The sequence below is a fragment of the Meles meles genome, chromosome 11 (assembly GCF_922984935.1).
Source record: "Meles meles chromosome 11, mMelMel3.1 paternal haplotype, whole genome shotgun sequence".
Lineage (NCBI taxonomy): Eukaryota > Metazoa > Chordata > Mammalia > Carnivora > Mustelidae > Meles > Meles meles.
In genome coordinates, this window is record NC_060076.1 from 95,053,394 (window position 1) to 95,071,211 (window position 17,818).

Genomic DNA, 17,818 nt, shown 5'->3' on the forward strand with positions numbered 1-17,818 from the left:
TTGTCTCACATCTGGCCAGGATTCTTTTCTCATTTCGTTCTGTTGTTCCTAATGACAGCATTCATTTTCTCTAAAGAGTAGTCTTGGCCCTCCTCAAGTGTAAACCCCTTTGAAAGCCACTTGAAGAACAGTGTTACACCATCATCCCTGCACCCCTTTTACTTAGCGTTTAACATCGTATTCCTTTTAATTTTTCCTTCCAGTAACTCCTTTTGTTCCTTATTGTTTTGGCAACATTAATTTTCTCCAAGTGGTCCCCTGATTTTTCGGGGTGCTTATCTTTTCAGTGCACTTGGGTTAGTTGCTGTGTTCGCACAGCTGTACTTGCTTTCTGTAATGTCTGGGCTAAACTTTAGAAAGTTTAAGACTTTCCAGAGTAAGCTAAATCAGTGGATCTGCCGTTATTTTTAATGTACAGGGTTTGTTTTGCCTTTGACATAGTTTTTGTTTTGTTTTGTTTTTTGTTTTTGTTTTTTTAATATTTGATTTGTAATCCGATAATCTCTTTTGACAAATTGCCTTCACTTTTAGATCTTTTTGCCATTCTTTATGAAGGCATTCTTTCCCTGGAGGGGTGTTCGAGGCTCACTGTATAGATTTTCAGTATTCCACAGTTGGGGCCCAATCAATGTCTGATTCCCCTGAATTGTTGAGTTAAATTCAGTAATTTGGTGTTGAGTAGCCCTCGACCATGCGGAGCCCAGGTCCCATGTGGTCGCTCTGAGCTTCTGATGACTTCGGCACAAGCTAAATGAGACAACAAAACTTAGAACCCACCCCAAATTATATTCTTTACTTTGCAGATCAAGCATTCCTGTTTGTTAGACAGAAATTATTTTCATTTGTAATGTTTTTGAATTTAAGTTTTCGTTCTAGAGTATTTGGCTGGGTGTCCCTGAAAGGCTGGCCCTCAGCGCAGGCTCTCGCTCCCGTGCCCCCGGCTGGTGGTGCCATCAGCTCTGTCTTCGTCCCCAGCCTGTGCTCAGGGGTGTTGTGAATACTTTGACTAGCGTGTGCTGCCATCCCTCTACCTCTACTTCCTGTTTCTCTTATTTAGATTATTACATCAGTATTGACATCCCAGTTCTGAAAATCAGACCGCCAGGTATCAGGTATGCCCACCAAGCCTTACTCACCATCAAGTTGCTTTTCCTCAAAGTTCATCTTCTCTCCCATATCCTTTTCATTTTGGATCAACACACAGGGTGTAACTTTTGAAAGACAGCCACACTCTAAGCTTTCATTTTGGTTCTTTTGAGATCTTAGTGCTTTCATGGTTTTCTCCTGATCCTTCCTCTGAAGCCAGGTGTTTCGAGAGCTGTGTTTAGAAAGACCGATTTTATGTGCAGTGACTTGAGGCCCACCACTGTCCCTTTGGCTCTTGCTGGTCTGGAGGTTCGCCTTCCCTTCGAGGATGGCCTGCACCTCCGGTAGTTCATTCACAAGCAGCCCAGATTCTGGAGAGCTAGAAGGGGGAAACGGCATTCACGGTGGGGGGCTAGGTAGGTTTTTATTTTATTCTATTTTATTTTTAAGATTGAGGATTCTCTCAGCTATCAGAATGAGAACTGGTAGGAATAGTCATTATTTAAATGCTACAGAAATCCTTAGGCAGAGCTGAGAGTCCCAAAATGCAGTGATAGAAAAGTAAATTTTAAACTGCTTTTTCATTTAACATTAAATTTTTTTTTATATATCAAAAGCAAGGATGATGCTTTTCCATGAAATGCCATTTCACTGTTTGGGATATAGTCAACTCTTGATTTTGGTGGTTGTCTTAGGGGCCTTTGTCCAGTTTGTGGATTGCCCAGACCCTGTTTTTCCTTCTCTCATTTTTATCCATTCTGTGCTTTTTAGAATAAAGAGGAGGGGAAAAGAGCATGACCCAATTCTGACTTTGGCTTCTCGTTGGGTTTTCTGATGGGAGGTGTGTTGGGGAAAGGTGTTGAAAGCGTTAATTCAGAATGACTTGGAGGAGTGCATCTTGTCTGTGTGCGCTCCATCTGCCCGCCGTGACCATGAGCAGCTGCGTGTCCGGTGTGGCTCATCGCAAACATGACAGGGATCCACGGCCCTTGTTTTCCCTGCTGTATTTTTTAGGTGCTTCTCCTGGGCTACCTGCATGAAGGTCGTGGTGAAGGTTGATCAGCACCGACCCTGTGTCTGGAGGAAAGCAAGGAAAGGGTGGGGAGAAGAAGGACGTTTGTATAGGCTCAGTATTTGTCCAGTTCCTCTCTCTCCTGCTCTTGACGTCCCTATAATTGCTTTAAACTCTTGTAACAGTTTCACCTACTCAGTGAACAATATAAAAGATGGAGGAGGAGGAGCTCTAAGACCTTATCAGGGCCCCGTGGCTCCTGAAAGTGTCAGGGTGTGTGCAGGTGAGCGTGGTCAGTCAGAGGAGGGGTCAGCGGCCCAGCAGAGAGTTGCTGGGCGGGCAGCCTCCCCGGCATTTGGCTCTTGAGCTAATTGGTCAGAGAGTGAATTCCATATTTGTATTTCCTAGAAAGTCAGAGAACCGTGTCACTTTCTCTAGTTGAGCGACTTTGGATACTGCGGATGATTTTTCTCTTCCTGGGTCAGAGAGTGAGGCTGGGATACGAGTATCACAGCCACACCCGCGAACGGGCTCAGACTCCGGTGCTGCTGGTGACCGGTGTTAAGACCCTGAGCGCTCCGTGACTGCGTGTCCCCCTCTATGAAGTGGAGTGCTAGGAGCAGTGTGTGTGTCGCACAGTGGTCGAGATGTAAACGAGGTAATGCACGTGAAAGTGCACGCAGCGGCACGCAGTACACGTGTGTCGCGGTCCCTGTGGGTGTTGCGTAGCGTTGTTTGTGTAATTAGCGTATAGGGAAAGAAATAGAAAACACTGTGAGGTAGTTTAGAAATTGTTTGGATGAGGCAAGATCTACACGCCAGTTGAGATTTTATTTATGTTATTTGAACAGCTTTTATTTGGGGAATTTTTTCTGTGAAGTTATGGTAGTTGTCATTAGTAAAACTAAATGACGCGGTAATCATTTCTGAAACCCATACAAATGGTTCCTTCACTGATGTTGAGTCCGTTTAGAACAGGTGGATGTGTGTGTGGGTGAGGCCGACTTCCCTACGCCTCCCGTCAGCTCCCTGGGAGAGCGCTCCACGTCTGCCCACCTGCGCGGGCGCCTCCGTCTTCGTGTGAGGGCTGGCGTGGGAAACCAGGCGCTGGCAGCAGCTTCCCCCGAAGGCGCTGCCGGGCTGCAGGATGGCACTGGCTGACGGAGCAGCCTCCGCGCCACCCCTGGCTTCTCCTTGGCTTGCTCCATGCGAGGCCACGTTCCCAGGGTCAGCTTTCTAGGAGAAGGCATGTGAGATTCTCAGAGAAGAAGGGACTTTTCACTTCAAGTGAATTCTTTCTCCATTTTTTCCCTCTGTTTCCCTGTTTTCTTCTCATAAGGAAATGCTCCTGGTCCCATCCCGCAGCCCCGCCTGCCCTCAGCCCAGCACAGTATCCGTCCCAGTGAGGCCGAAGGCTCAGAGAAGCGGCGCCCAAGGCACGGACTGGCAGGACTGGGCTGCGAGCGGGGACAGGCTTTTCCAGGTTTGGAAAAATCCAAAAAACAGAGGTTGGAAAACAGTGTTAGCCGATTGTGGGATGTTGGCACCGAGCGCAAAATAGCAGATGCTCATACATTCATCAGTGTCTGGCAAGGGAATGACCTTTTCCCTTTTTCATGCAAAGCCAGGGCACCTGCCACATTTAGGCATTGCTTAGATGGGTGCCCCGTGAAGACTGAATTCTTGGGACACCATCACCTTCAAAAGTACATGTGCAGGGCAGGAAGACAGAAGCCAGGCAGTGAGAACTCGGTTCCGGATAATCCACAAACCAGGTCCTTCGTAGACAGATAATCAAGAGTTGACTGTATCTGTCAGTGTTCCTTGCCCAGCGCACCAGGTGCGAGCAGAGAGGGCTGTGCACGGGTTGGGGAGGGCGGCAGCGCCAGAGGGGGGAGCCAGGAGAGATAGTCTGCATGGTCCAGACACAGTGTTTTCGTTGTTGTGTTCTCCATTTATAAGCTATCCATTTCTCCCGAAACATTCGACGGTCTCATTAATGAGTTGCTATCTAAAACATTAACGTATAAAATGATGTAAACATGAAGTATAGGTTTTAGAATGAAATTTTAAGGAGTGCTTTTTAGTATAACGACTTGGAAAATGCAGAATCTTACTAGAATTGCTCCTTGTTATGATCTTTCTGTTCCTCCGTGACCAGCTTGTAGAATCTGCAGTGTGACTTGTTTTCATGCGTGAGTTGTGGCCTTCCTGAGCGCTAAGGAGACTCCTAGGAATCTGTTACTGGGTCGTGTGAGCTGCAGCGTGGTGTCTCTGCGCTTGTACGCTCTACAGATTCCACGTTGAGATAGGCAGTTTCTTAAATGCTCATCTGTTAAGGGACATAAAACGTCTGTGTTCAGATAGCCCAGCGCTAGGGTCACTATGAGGTAGTAACAGGGGTGCTTAGGGCGCGTTTGGTGGAGGGGTGGCCACGTGAACTGTGGAGAGCTGTAGTCAGATGTTGTGAGAAGCAGGTACTGTGGTGCTCTTACTCCATGGAAATCACTCTTTTCCATTTTAAGATCGAGAACCTCGACCCCCGAGGCATTCAGCTGTCAGCTCTCTTCATGAGTGGTGTGGACATGGCCCTGTTTGCGAACGACGCGTGTGGCCAACCGGTGCCCTGGGAACACTGCTGCCCTTGGATGTATTTTGACGGGAAGCTCTTCCAGTCCAAACTCCTCAAAGCAAGCCGGGAAAAGACCCCACTCATCGACCTCTGTGATGGTCAGGTCAGTGCGGAGCGGGATGCGGGAACGTGTGCTGGCTAGTGAGCCTGGGCCTGGCCCCACGTGTGCACAAGTGTCCGTGCCGGCTGCGGGCGCCGAGCTGCACTCACCCGAGCGCTAAGCCACCGCACTCTGAAACTTGCTCCTGGGGAACATATGGGGCTGGGTTCCTCCCGGCGTCTGGCCACACCTTTCTCAGCAGCTCAGTACCCCGCCTTGTTTTGTGTGTTTCTGGCACGACATCTCGATGGACATACATTATTCACTTACTCACATTGTCCTCGCGGCCAGCAGCACGGTAGCAGCCCGAACGTGCACGTGGCACACTAGCTTTCTCCACAAGGCGCAGCCCACAGCCTGGCACTTAGGGACACGAGCCAGCACCCGGCACGATGCTCAGGCCCATTTCCAACAGCAGAATCACCCACAGAAACATGAAAACGTGGCACTAAGAAGATGGAGAACAAGACACTTGTTTAGTGTAAAGTCTGAAACAGGACGGCAGAGCCTCGCGGGGACTCCCGTCTCACCCCACTCTGCACGGGTCTGCGGAGCGCCGCGAGAAGGCCATGAGCACTTACATGGGGTTACAGGATACATTTCAGCAATAGGTGACTCCACAAACGTGCAGCTCCTGAACGTGGAGGGACCATGCGTGTTGGAGAGCCTGATGAAGTCAGCCATCAGGTGATCTTGTCCCGTTGGGTGAAGGAGCCTCCATTTGCTTCGGGCTTCTGACGACATGTTCTCCCCGAGAGCTGTGGCTCCCAAGTCAGCCTCAGTCTAAAGACGGATTCATGGGATACATGGGTTTTCAGATTCTCGGATTAAGAATTAGCGTTGTTTTATGTCTTTTCGTAGTTATTAACAAAAGGCAGTCCAGGTGAACGTTGTAGGTGTTTCTCCCAGTGGATTTGATGCGCGCGGGCGGTGCGGTGTGCGTCTGCGCGGTAGCTGTCGCCTTCTGGTCGCGTGCAGCACACGCCGGGCCAAGCGCTCGGTCCACGGGCATCATTTGCGCTGGTTGGACTCAACCACTGGTTTCCAGGACCAAAACTACACTTTCAGTTAAGGACTCCTATAGGAAATGGTTCTAATCTGGAGATGAGCCACAAAGCTGGGGTGTAAGTTTTTAAGTTGATGTTGGTCTGGGGTTGAGGTCATGGGAGTGAGGGGGATCTATTCGTTGTTTGCGTTTTCCATCTCGCTTGCCTCTGTACCATGCGTGGCTCCGCAGACCAGGCCTGTGACTTGGGAGAAAGTGTGGAGACGCATCCTGGCCGTCGGTGTGTCTCGCTTTGTCCTGTCCATTCCAACTCGAGCAAAGCCTCGTGAACCACGTTTTCACATGCTGGCACTTGACTTGCAGGCCGAGCAAGCTGCCAAGGTGGAGAAGATGCGGCAGAGCATCCTGGAAGGGCTGAACCTCTCCCGGCAGAGCCACCCACTTCCCTTTCCACCACCCACGGCGCTGCCCTTCTACCCTGCCTCCGTGTACCCCCGGCACTTCGGGCCCGTCCCCCCAGCTCAGGGCCGAGGGCGGGGCTTTGCAGGTGAGTGTGCAGGCACTGTCGGGAGGGACTGGCGGTGTGAGGGGACAGGCACACGTGCCCCGGGCACCCCGTGTAGCCCTGGTCCACATCTTGCTGCACTAGGACCTTGTAATTAATCACCAGGCTTATGATGACGTTTGCAGCATTAGCTGTTCAGGATAGACAGGGTGTGCAGACTCAACTCCCGAAGCCGTGATGGGGAAGGGAGAGACTAGGTGTTAATTGTTGGTCGGCTCAAGTCTGGGGGCCAGAGGAGTCCTCTCCGCCAAGGCCGCCCCCACCACCCCGCAGGCCGGTGGCTGAGCCCCCATGGTTGACACTTCAGAGTTGTTCATTGCTGGCAAGAGGGCCTGGGAGACCCCTCCCTGGCAGCTGATGGTATCGAAGCAGCAGCTGAAGGAGACAGGGTCACTCTGCCCAGAGGCCCACCGGTGGCTCCCTCCGAACCTGCTCCTCATGGCTTCTCCGTCTCTCTCCACCTGGGTCCCACAGGAGTCTGTGGCTTTGGAGGCCCCTATGGGGAGACTGTAGCGACAGGCGCTTACCGTGCCTTCCGAGTGGCAACGGCAGCGGGACACTGCGGAGCCTTCTCCGGCGGTGACAGCAGCAGGACTAGCAAGTCGCAGGGTGGTAATTATGCCGTGCCTTCTCCTAGAGCTTCGCTGTCCCACCTGGTCCCCCTCTGCTGTCCTGGCCCAACACTGCATCCTTTCTGCTAGGCCCGCTCCCAGCCCCGTCTGCCCCCAGGTCTCGGCCTGGCCGTGGGGCCATCGGGTGTCCACGCGGCCATGTGTGCCCGGCCCCAGTGTCCTCTCCTGTGCGGGGACAGGCTGCCTCGTGGTGCCCGTTGGTGGGCTACTCCCCTGACGAGAGGGGATGAGCTGGCATAAAAGGTTCTGAGGCCGTAGCAGAACCCCTGGCACAAAAACTTTCCACAGACTGATCCGTAGAAAACGTTTTTAAAGAAAGTTCTAATAACCACATACATAGATACATTTATTTTAAATTCCCTTTGCTTCTCTTCTTGTATGTGTTAGCCTTACAAGAGAGAAAAAAGTCTTAACATTTAGTTTTGAAATAACGTCTTGTGCTTTTGCCGTAATTAGAGCCTGTGACTTGTAGCTGTGTCACATGTCCTGTATTTTGGGACTGCAGAGCTAAGCCCGGCCATCCCATCCACGTCACAGGGCCCTTCAGATACATTTTCAAGTAACTTCAGGATAGGCAAGTCTTCCTCTCCCGCCCAGGAATGTTTTTCCAGCTCAGCTCCTTGGGGCTGGAGGGAGACCTCTTCTGGAGCAGGAAAGACTTGCAGGCCAGCGCAGACCCGCGCAGACCCCACCGCCCAACCCCCAGAGGGGCTCTGGGGCCATTTCTCCCCCTCACCAACCCTGCATGCCCCTCTCCTGCCTCCCACTGGCGCTTTTCTTCCTGCCCACGCCATGCAACGTGCAGTGACGCGCGCTCGGTGCTTCGCCACTGGCTTCGGCTCCTTGCACCCCTTGTCTGGACACTCACATCAGTGTGCAGTTGGGATACAGCTCTGGGTGGGGTGGTGGCTGTGGACACTGTGGGGTCAGAAGTAGTTTCTTGGGCCGAAATGGCAAGAGGAACCTGTTTCCTAACTACTCCCAAATTGTGTCTGGAGCTCAGCTCTGCACTGTCCAGCGGAGTGACCGGCAGCCACCGTGCTCTTGAGCGCTTGACCTGTGCTTGTCCAATCTGAGCTGGGCCCGAAACACAAAATACACATCTGGTTTTAGACCTCATGTGGGAAAAGGAATACAAGATAGCTAATTAATAGTTTTTATATTGGTTACATGTTGAAATAATAGTGTTTTGATATATTGGGTCAAATAAAACATATTAATCAAAACTTATTTCATCTGTTATTGTATTTTTTCAGTGTGGCTATTAGGAACACGAGGCTTGTCATAGATGTGCTTGCTGGGCAGTGCTGGCTGGCAGCTAATTGTCGTGTTGAAAACCTGGATCATAGAGAGTGTATTAGGGTCCATTCCATCTGCCAGGAAATAAGAAGCTTGAGGTTCTGTTTGGTTTTTATCAGAAGTTTTGCTCTCAGTTAACTGAGAATTTTCTTAGTTTAGTCAGAAAACTTTAGAAAATGCAGAATAGAATGCAGAGTAGAAGTTAGTGAATACAGTGGATGTTTGTGACCCCACATGAGGGAATTCTGATTTAACAGTACAGTGAGAAATAAAGCCACATTTCCTGGTTAGCTTCCGTAATGTTTGGTGAAGGCAGGAAGCCTGGAAGCGGTTACTCGGAGAGAAAACAGTCTGAGTTTGCAGGTGTCCACCTCCGCGGTGGAGGCAGCGTGCGGGGACCGCCCGGCAGCAGCAGTTTACTGAACCTGTTTCAGTCTAAAAGCCTCGCACAGTTTGCATCTGTAACTCGTTTCAGTTGTTCTGTGTAGCCGGCACGTTTGCTTACACTCAGGTGTATTTTTAACAGCTAAAACCATTAAAATCAAATGTTGTGCGCATTGATACTTTTATGTCATAAATAAGTCTTCCCAAAGCAAAGGAAGGGGCCTTTCTATGAAATATAAGCCACAGTTGAAAAGAAAGTGCTTGTTCCTTTTCGCGATTTTTAATTATGTGATTGTCAAGATTTGTTCTGTTTTTTATGCAGGACTGCAGCCTATACCTTCTCAGGGAGGGAAGCTAGAAATAGCCGGCACCGTGGTCGGCCACTGGGCTGGGAGCAGACGGGGCCGCGGGGGCCGCGGGCCTTTCCCCCTGCAGGTGGTTTCTGTTGGAGGACCAGCACGGGGGTAAGTTCTGAAAGTGTATTTGTATTAATAGAAAACAGCCTCTTTCTTCTTTCTTTTTTTTTTTTTTTTTACGATTTTATTTATTCACTTGACAGAGAGGAATCACAAGTAGGCAGAGAGGGGGAAGCAGGCTCCCTGCTGAGCAGAGAGCCCGATGCGGGGCTCGATCCCAGGACCCTGAGATCATGACCTGAGCCGAAGGCAGAGACTCAATCACTGAGCCACCCAGGCTCCCCTAGCCTCTTCTTTCAATTAGGACTTTCCTAGGAACATTTTTATATCATTAGATACATCTTCGATAATGTCACTGTTGGTGGGTACATAGGATTCCATTATATATGGTATTAGGTAGTTTTTTCAACCATTATTAAGTAATTATCCACACATTATTTAATTAGTCATTTTTCAGTATTTAAAAAGTAGCATTTTTGAAGTGTATTGTTTTTCAAATTGAATGCACTGGATATGGACCCAAACAATGCATTTCTTGGAATGTTAGAATTAGTCTGTGGCAGGACCGTGATTTACTGGACAGCGCTACTGCAGGAGAGCGGCATCCTTTTACGCGTGTCACCTGTCTTCAGCAGACTCAAGCCTGCGTGCTTCTGTCTTCTCTCTGTTCAGGCGTCCAAGGGGAGTGATTTCCACCCCGGTGATCAGAACGTTTGGAAGAGGTGGACGGTACTACGGCAGAGGCTATAAAAACCAGGGTGTGATTCAGGTAATCCGAAACGCGGGTTGGTGGCGCACTCTGAGGGCCCGGGCTTCCGGGCTAGTCCTTCGGAGCCTGTGTCCACACGGGGGGTGCCGGTCGGGGGTTCTGCAGCTGTAGAGCGCGTGAGGTGCCTGCCGGCTGTGACTCTTCAGCCCAGTTGGGCTGGCGGCGGCCCCGGTGCTGAAGAGTATGGTCTCCTGGTTACAGCTGCATGGGGCATGTTCCCAGGGTGTTAGCGGCATTTATGTTATAAAACGTTGCTTAGGTAACTAGCAGCTAGGTTTTAAAAAGAAAACTGGTTATCTTTTTCTTCTCTTGGACTGTCTTGACTAGCTCTTCCCTGAGAGGCTCAGCCTGTGAGGGGACAGGGTCATGAACATGTCTCCAGGAAAGAGCCGGGGTTTCTTCCTGCTTTGGATACTACCACTTTAGAACCTAGATCCTGGTGAATTTCCTCTTGAGAAGGATCTTTTAGAAATGCCGGTCGGCCTACTTCTCGAGTTACGACATTTCATCAAAGTGTGCTTTTCTGTGCATGCTATGCATGCAAACCTCAGGACTCTCCAGTGACTCATGTACCAATAACCACACGTGGAAATTTAATTGGCCAAGAGAAACTAAAATGCCTGCCTTTACTGGCTGACCTCAGCATCGTAAAAACTTTTGTTTTTTCTAAGATTCATTTTATTTTGGCGGGGAGGGGCAGAGAGAGAATCTCAAGACTCCCTGCCGAGCACAGAGCCCGACACGGGGCTTGATCTTGAGACGCTGAGATCATGACCTGAGCTGAAACCAAGATGCTCAACCAACTGCACCAACAGGAATTTCTGTTTTGATGAAATACATCTAGCAAGTCAGATACAAAGGCGGCCCCTCCCTCGAAGCAGGGTCCAGGCAGCCCATCTGCAGTGCAGTATCCCCCGGGGTGGGGAGTGTGCTCCACTCACTTTGGCCCCCCCAGGTCCCCCCCAACCTTCCTCTGTCTTCAGAGACGCCCTTCTGAGCGGAAAGCACTCAGTCTCCGGACAGGTTTACGACAGGGAGGGAACCCGGCCTTGCTGTGCTCCAACCCAGAGCCTGTCCTATGCAGAGAACCCTCATGGGGCCTTCAGCCCTACTGGTTATGGGGCCTTTGATATAAAACACAGACACCAAAGCCACACAAGACAGCTGTGTGGCATAGCCTCTTCCTTGTCTCCATGGTGTGCTGAATCCACCGGCTTCCCTCCCTCCTTGCCTATTTCCTTCACTTTTTGAAGGACGGACGATGCAGCATGTCACCCACAGGCGCTGCGTCTGGCCAGGTGTACTCCCAGGGGCTGGCTCCCCATGACCCGACCTCCTCTTCTTGCATCCTGGTAGTGGGTCTTGTGCTGTGCCAGTCGTGGGTCTCTGTCCCTGTGACAAGACTGCGGTGGACCCATGCGCTTCTGTCAGGCCCACACGTCTGTGTGTTAGGACCTGTTGTACTGATGCGCCGATCCATTCATTCACTGGAAATTGCAAAAGGAAGATGTTCTCACTCCATCATTTCTTTTTTCATTGTTTATTGGGGAATTTGTATAAAGAGATGCTTCTTCCCCTTGCCTCCTATTTGGTACCTGAGTATGACAGTCCTGGACAGACACATTGCCTGCCTTGGCCATGGGCCTTTGGTGTGGCATCTGGTCTGTGGTGTCTTCCTTTGAGGGCATCACCTGGCCCAGCACCACATTTCTCTTAGTTACTTGGGCTCTTCAGTGGGAAATGGCATTTCAGGACCACAGTCTGGGTGCCCATGGACCGTGATGCCATGGCTCGGTCACTGTTCCTCATGCTCTGTGTGCACTCACCTGGACACATCGTCCTGTTTGTTCGTGCAGAAACACACAAGTGACATGCTTGCTTTTTATTGTTGTTTTTTTTTTTTTTTCTTTTTTGAGATACAGTCCTTCTGAATTCACACTGTTTCTTATTTATTTATTTATTTATTTATTTATTTATTTATTTATTTATTTAAGATTTTATCTATTTGACAGAGATCACAAGTAGGCAGAGAGGCAGGCAGAGAGAGGAGGAAGCAGGCTCCCTGCCGAGCAGAGAGCCCGGTGCGGGGCTCAATCCCAGGACCCTGAGATCATGACCTGAGCCGAAGGCAGAGGCTTAACCCACTGAGCCACCCAGGCGCCCCACACCGTTTCTAATATAAACCGAGGGCATTTGCTTACAGGACTTGTCTTGAATCTCTCGTGTTACATCTGCATGTAGATCTCTGTCTTTCGTCACGCCAAGTCCCTGTTTCTGGGCTTTCCCTGTGAACAGAGCTAGAAGAAGGACGTGTGCTCACATGTCTTGTGCCCACAGACATGCACTTGTCTATGCTGTTGTTTTTCTTCAGTAAAATACTTCCAGGCTTTATATGGACTCTTTGATTCAAATTTAAAACCTTGGGAATTTGACCTGAACTTTACTGTTGGTATTGGTATGTCTCTTCTTCCGCCCCGAGAACCCACGGTTGATAAGTTAGATGGCCTTGGACTTGTCACTGGTTTTGTCCCGGCTGCGTGCACAGTGGCTCAGTCCCCCAGCTCTCGCGTTTCTGATGGTAGCTGGGCTGTTACCGACCAGGTCATCCCAGCACACGGCCTTGACCTGCCATCCCACCTGTGCCGCATTTGCCCAGCTTCTGTGGAAGCGTGTCTTCTGCCTGCCAGCGTTGTCCCTCGAGGCTCTCCTCAGCAGACCACAGAGGGGACCCCATGGAGATGGGGGGACATTTGAAAGCACTTTGCTTTCCTAGCAATTGAAAGCAGTGGTTCTTACCTCCCACTCAGCTGTCTCCTGGACGTTTTCTCATTTTCTTCTTTCATAAAGCTTTGCGTTGAAGACTGACAGTAAAAGAATCGTCTTTCCCTTGTGAGTTGTTCGCGGTTTTGGCGCAAAGGCCCAAACTGTTTTTGTTTCTCTGCCGAGGTTTAGTGAGGAAGCCCCATTGCTGGTCGTTCTGGGTTGGTGTGCTCGGCATAAACCATGCTCTTTTCCAAACGTGGTTTCAGATCATGTCTTACATCAGAAAGTTTTCTTGGATTCCTGTTTTTTCATTTCTGTTGTTTCTCCGTGCTTGGTTTTCATCTCTGGCTCTCCTGCTGAGCTTGTCCTGGGTCCGTCGTCAGCGTTTGTGTCCTCCACTCCCTTTGAGGTCTTCTTTTGGGACAGAACTCACCTGCTTCACGTGGACAGTGCAATCTGTTCCTACTGCCGTGCAGCAACATTGCTGATTCCAGAACATTCACCACCCAAGAAGAAACCCCTTACAAAGGAGCAGCCACCTCCCAGCCCCTGACGGCCACGGATCTTGTTTCCATGGCTGTGGCCTTGCTCTGTGTGCGTGTTACAGTGTGCACCAGCTCGTCTCTCCCTTCTGTCGCTTCCCGATGCTCCACCGTGGGGACGGGGCACATTTTGTGTGTCTGTTTACCAGCTGATGGACATGGAGGCTGTTACCCAGCTTTACTGAGATGTAATCAGTGTGTAGCATTGTATCAGTCACAGGCAGACAGAGTGCGATTTGATACTTGTATGTACTGCACAGTGGTCACCACAGTAAGTCTAGGTAACCTGCATTACCTCAGATCGTTACAAAATGGATTTTCTTGTGATGAGAACTTTTGAGATCTCTCTTAGCAGCTTTCAGATACACAGCAGTATTATTCATAACCTTGCCTTCCTTCCTTGCCTTGCTTCACGTGTTTGTGCGGATACACATTTCATTCCTCTGGGAGTGAATTCCTGGGTCCCGTGGTCGTTCTACATACATGCCCTTGAGGAACAGCCAGACTCCATAGTGGCTGCCCGGTTTTCCCCTCCCGCCGCGGTGCGTGAGGCTGTGGATTTCCCCGCACCCTCGCCAGCTCCTCTTGTTGTCTGTCTTTGAAGTTAGCTATCTGGCTGGGTATCTCAGTGTGGTTTGATCCACGTTTCCTTATCTTCGTTTCTTTCTGATTTTTTTTTTTAAACTATTTATTTATTTGACAGATCACAAGTAGGCAGAGAGGCAGGCAGAGAGAGAGGGGGAAGCAGGCTCCCTGCTGAGCAGAGAGCCCGATGGGGGGCTCGATCCCAGGACCCTGAGAACATGACCCGAGCTGAAGGCAGAGGCCTAACCCTCTGAGCCACCCAGGCGCCCCTTCTTTCTGATTTTAAGCTTTTCTTTCTCTTCACCACCTTCATGTATTACGATGTCCGCGTGCTACTGTGTCTGTCTAGTCGGTCCCCGTTTCTGGAGCAGCCTTTGCTTCTGTTTTGGATCCTCTGCCTGTTTCCCACCTCACCTCCGCGCTTTTCTTGGTCTGCTCTGTGCTGGAGCCAGAGGACAGGTCTTGGTCTTCTGGGGACATGCCCTTGGCACCTTCTGCTGCCCACAGGGGTGTGGTTCCTTCCGTGATCTTCTTACATTGCGCTCCGTGTGTTTCTACCTCGTGCTTCCTGTTGCTCGTTTTTAGGTGCCATCGGTGTTCTTGCACCGTGAGAGGCCCGGATAGTGAAGGGCAGCCAGCCTCCGGAGCGTTTCTGGCCCATCTCTCTCGTTTGTGTCGCTGCTGCCCGGAAGGGTCGAGTGTCAGTGAGGCAGGGGAGGCAGTGCCGCCCTGTGCTCGGGGTGCCCTTCGTGGCGGCGTGGGTGGGCGGGGCTCGTAGTGGCCAGGGCTTTTGGGAAGAATTGGCTGTGTAGAGAGCAGATGTCTGTTTCTGAACAGGTACAGTCTGCTTTCATGTTCCCTCGCCGGCATCCTCTGTTCCTGCCCCCACGGTCTCCAGAGAGGGACTGTGGTGGCTTCCCCACCACGCAGACCCCGCTGGGGCCCCTGCCATGGGGTGGCGCCTCCACCAGCCCCAGCGCCACTGCTGGAGGTGTTTGCTTAGTGGCACGTGGACGTTTCCCTCAGAGAGTGAGCCCTGGGAGGTTTGAAGGCGCGTACTTGGAAATCTTTGATGTTACCTTTTTCCCCGCTTCCCCCTCTCACATTTTTGTATTATTTTTCTCAAGGTTCTAACAAAATGACAGTGGTTTTGAGTTGTTGTAAAGCTCACGTTTGTATTTCTGAACTCTGGGACTGAATGCCAAAGTGAGATTTGAGCCCATGGGATTTGAGCCCAGAGGGGAACCAACACTGGAAGCACGGGTGGGGGCGAGGGCGACGGGCACCTCCAGCCCTGCTTGGCTTGAGGGGGGCTTCTTTTCAACCAGGCAGACACGGTTTTCAAAGTGGGGAAGACTGGAGACCAGACACACTGCCATCTGGGGATGAAGGGGACGGAATGCAGAGCTGGAAGTTCTGTAGGCGGCTTTCTGGTTCTGGGTCTCCTGTTCTTCACTGAAAAATGACCGTTCAAAGGCAAAGACCATTGAGGTTTTCGTCATCAATGAGTCTGCCTCTGACAGTGGCTCTCGGTCCTGATGATGTGCCCCCCGCCCCCAGCTTGGTTTGCAAGTGCTTCTGGCTTCTGATGGTCAGAGGCCAGCGATGCCCACCACTCTGCGGCACACAAGACAGCCTGTGACAGTACGATCAGGTCCAAAATGTCATGGTGCCAGGCTGAGGAACCTGCGGTCTGAGATGTAAGCACCTGGAAGATCTCAGCTGTCTTCCTTGTCTCTGACCAAGAGGTCTTGTCTTTTTCAGGACATGAGCTGAATCACTCTAAAAGTACATATTTTTCCAGAATTACTTTTAAATCTGTTAAGAGGAGCAGAGAGGCCCGTTCAGAAGAGACAAGTCACAAACCTTTGTGGCGATTATCAGCTTAGACTCCCTTCTTGTGGGCTTGTCCTTGAGAGGACTTGGGTTTGCCTCCATTTCCCGGTAGAAGCGGGCCTCTGCCAGACTGTGACAGGTGGACGTGTGAGTTGGTAAACATGGAGGGAGTCGTAGTCTGAAACTTCAGCCGGATTTATAGGGGTGGTGTTAAGGTGCAGCTGGTACTATCCACTATCCAGAAGGAATGGGAAGAGCTCCTCCGGCGGGGGTCTCCTGCAGGTCAGGATATTACCTACAGAGATGTGGAGGGAAGTGGCCCAGGATGAACCTGCCGAGACAAGCGTTTCCCAGCAGCAGGTCAGGCAGAAGCAAGACAGAGTGTATTAGAGTGTGGACTGTAGAGGCCACAGACTCGAGAGAGTATGGAGTGTAGACGGTGCAGACTCTAGAGTATGGAATGTGCATGACTAGAGTGTACACGGGGAGCCTGCAGCCGTCGTGCGGTACAGGCCGGAGTACGCAGGTGAGAGCAGATCCTCCGGACAGGCTGTGGAGAGCACTGGGGCGGACGGAGGGAGGAGTAGAGCGAGCGCGGACTGTGCAGCCCGCAGAGCGCCCTAGAGCAGAGCGGACACGTGGTGAGGAGCGCGCCCGTGCGGGGTGTGTGGCGCTGATCTGAAGCTGGCGCTGTCTTGGGCTGTGGGCGTTCCTCCCCTCCCGCTGTTGATCAAAGCTGCTCTCTTGCTTGTCGTCCTTGATTTTTGACCAGGGCAAGCCTCCCTATGCTGCTTCAGCAGAGGAAGTGGCTAAAGAACTGAAGTCAAGATCCGGGGAATCCAAGTCGTCCGCCGTGTCTTCAGACGGGTCCCTGGCTGAAAACGGAGCGGTGGCTGAGGAGAAGCCTGCTCCCCAGATGAACGGGAGCGCGGGCGACGCCAGGGCCCCCAGCCACTCGGAAAGTGCCTTGAACAATGACTCTAAGACGTGCAATACAAATCCTCACTTAAATGCACTAAGTACAGACAGTGCTTGCCGCAGGGCTGATGCTCTGGACGCTGCTGTCTTAAAGAAAGAAGAGTAAACTTATTTTTATAGAGGGTGAAGGATGCTGGAAGGGTAGGATTCAGGAATATCTGGAGAGAAAGAGAGCCTACAGTTATGTACATTTTTTCCTTTCCGTAAGAGAAAAATGAGGACTTTGGAAATTCGGATCCCTCTTTGATATCAGAGATTTAAACAACACATTTTTAGTTTTAACCAGTTGTAGTCAAAATGCTACAATAAAACAAAAAGAGAGAAAGAAAATGAAGAGCATTTGACTCCCACACTTAAAATGAAGTACACACAAAGTTTAAACTGGTTATGACAAAAGCCTATAGTTGTGTTTCTTGAACTATAAAGAAAACAAATTTTGGCAGTCTTTAAGTATATAGCTTAAAATATCATTTTTAGCATTTGGCACCATATGTATGCCATTATCTTTGATTTTGCATTACTGTTCACAAGAAAGCTTTGTCTAAGGCTTTGATTTTATGATTATGAAAGAAATAAGGCACACCACGGTTTTTCTTTCTTACTTAAATCTCATCACTGTTGATGTGGTTCTTTTGTGTTAAAAAAAAAAGTGCAACTATCAAAACTAAAAATTATAGAGTAATATTGCCGTTCTGCTGATTTTAAATACGCAGTACATCATACTTACTTTACACGCAAGTTAAATGGAGATAAAGTTGAAATCATAGAAGATGCAAATGACCTTTCAAAATCAACACAATGTGTTCTGAAACTTTTCGTGACTTAATACCATGCATCTGTGATCAATGAACTATGTGGTTTTGATCGGACGTAGACCATTAGTGCTACTACTTGAGCTAACCTTCTGCATGGTTCATAATTTTTAAAGTGTGTAGTTAATATTATGCATGTTATTGTCCTTCCATTCTTACCAGTATGTGCCCATTTGCAAAACAAAATGCTAATAATCAGTAATAGTCCTATAAAAGATGTTAACTCTGTTTAGTCATTGACTGATCTTGCTCTAACCTTAAAATTTTGTGATTATTGATCTCTGTTGCATTTATTCTAAAAACTCCCCAAAAATTATCTAGCTGTTTCAAATATCAACATTACCCTGGTGTATTCACTGCTGTATGCATTATTGTTCTTTGTTGCTGTTTTATGCCTTCAT

The 17,818-nt window shown here is 49.9% G+C and overlaps 1 protein-coding gene across 3 annotated transcripts in view; it reads left to right on the plus strand.

The window, feature by feature from the left end:
- The window catches only part of FAM120A (family with sequence similarity 120A), a 95,902-nt gene extending 78,999 nt beyond the window's left edge, over nucleotides 1–16,903 (plus strand). The window contains exons 13-18 of one of the 3 annotated variants that reach the window (XM_046023147.1): nucleotides 4,624–4,833; nucleotides 6,200–6,383; nucleotides 6,876–7,013; nucleotides 9,039–9,180; nucleotides 9,805–9,901; nucleotides 16,400–16,903. In XM_046023147.1, the coding sequence (XP_045879103.1) occupies nucleotides 4,624–4,833; nucleotides 6,200–6,383; nucleotides 6,876–7,013; nucleotides 9,039–9,180; nucleotides 9,805–9,901; nucleotides 16,400–16,711 (1,083 nt within the window). In that variant the 3' untranslated portion in view covers nucleotides 16,712–16,903. The remainder of the gene's footprint in view (nucleotides 1–4,623; nucleotides 4,834–6,199; nucleotides 6,384–6,875; nucleotides 7,014–9,038; nucleotides 9,181–9,804; nucleotides 9,902–16,399) is intronic. The other 2 variants (XM_046023148.1, XM_046023149.1) reach the window with 2 other exon arrangements.
- Nucleotides 16,904–17,818: the final 915 nt, after the last annotated feature.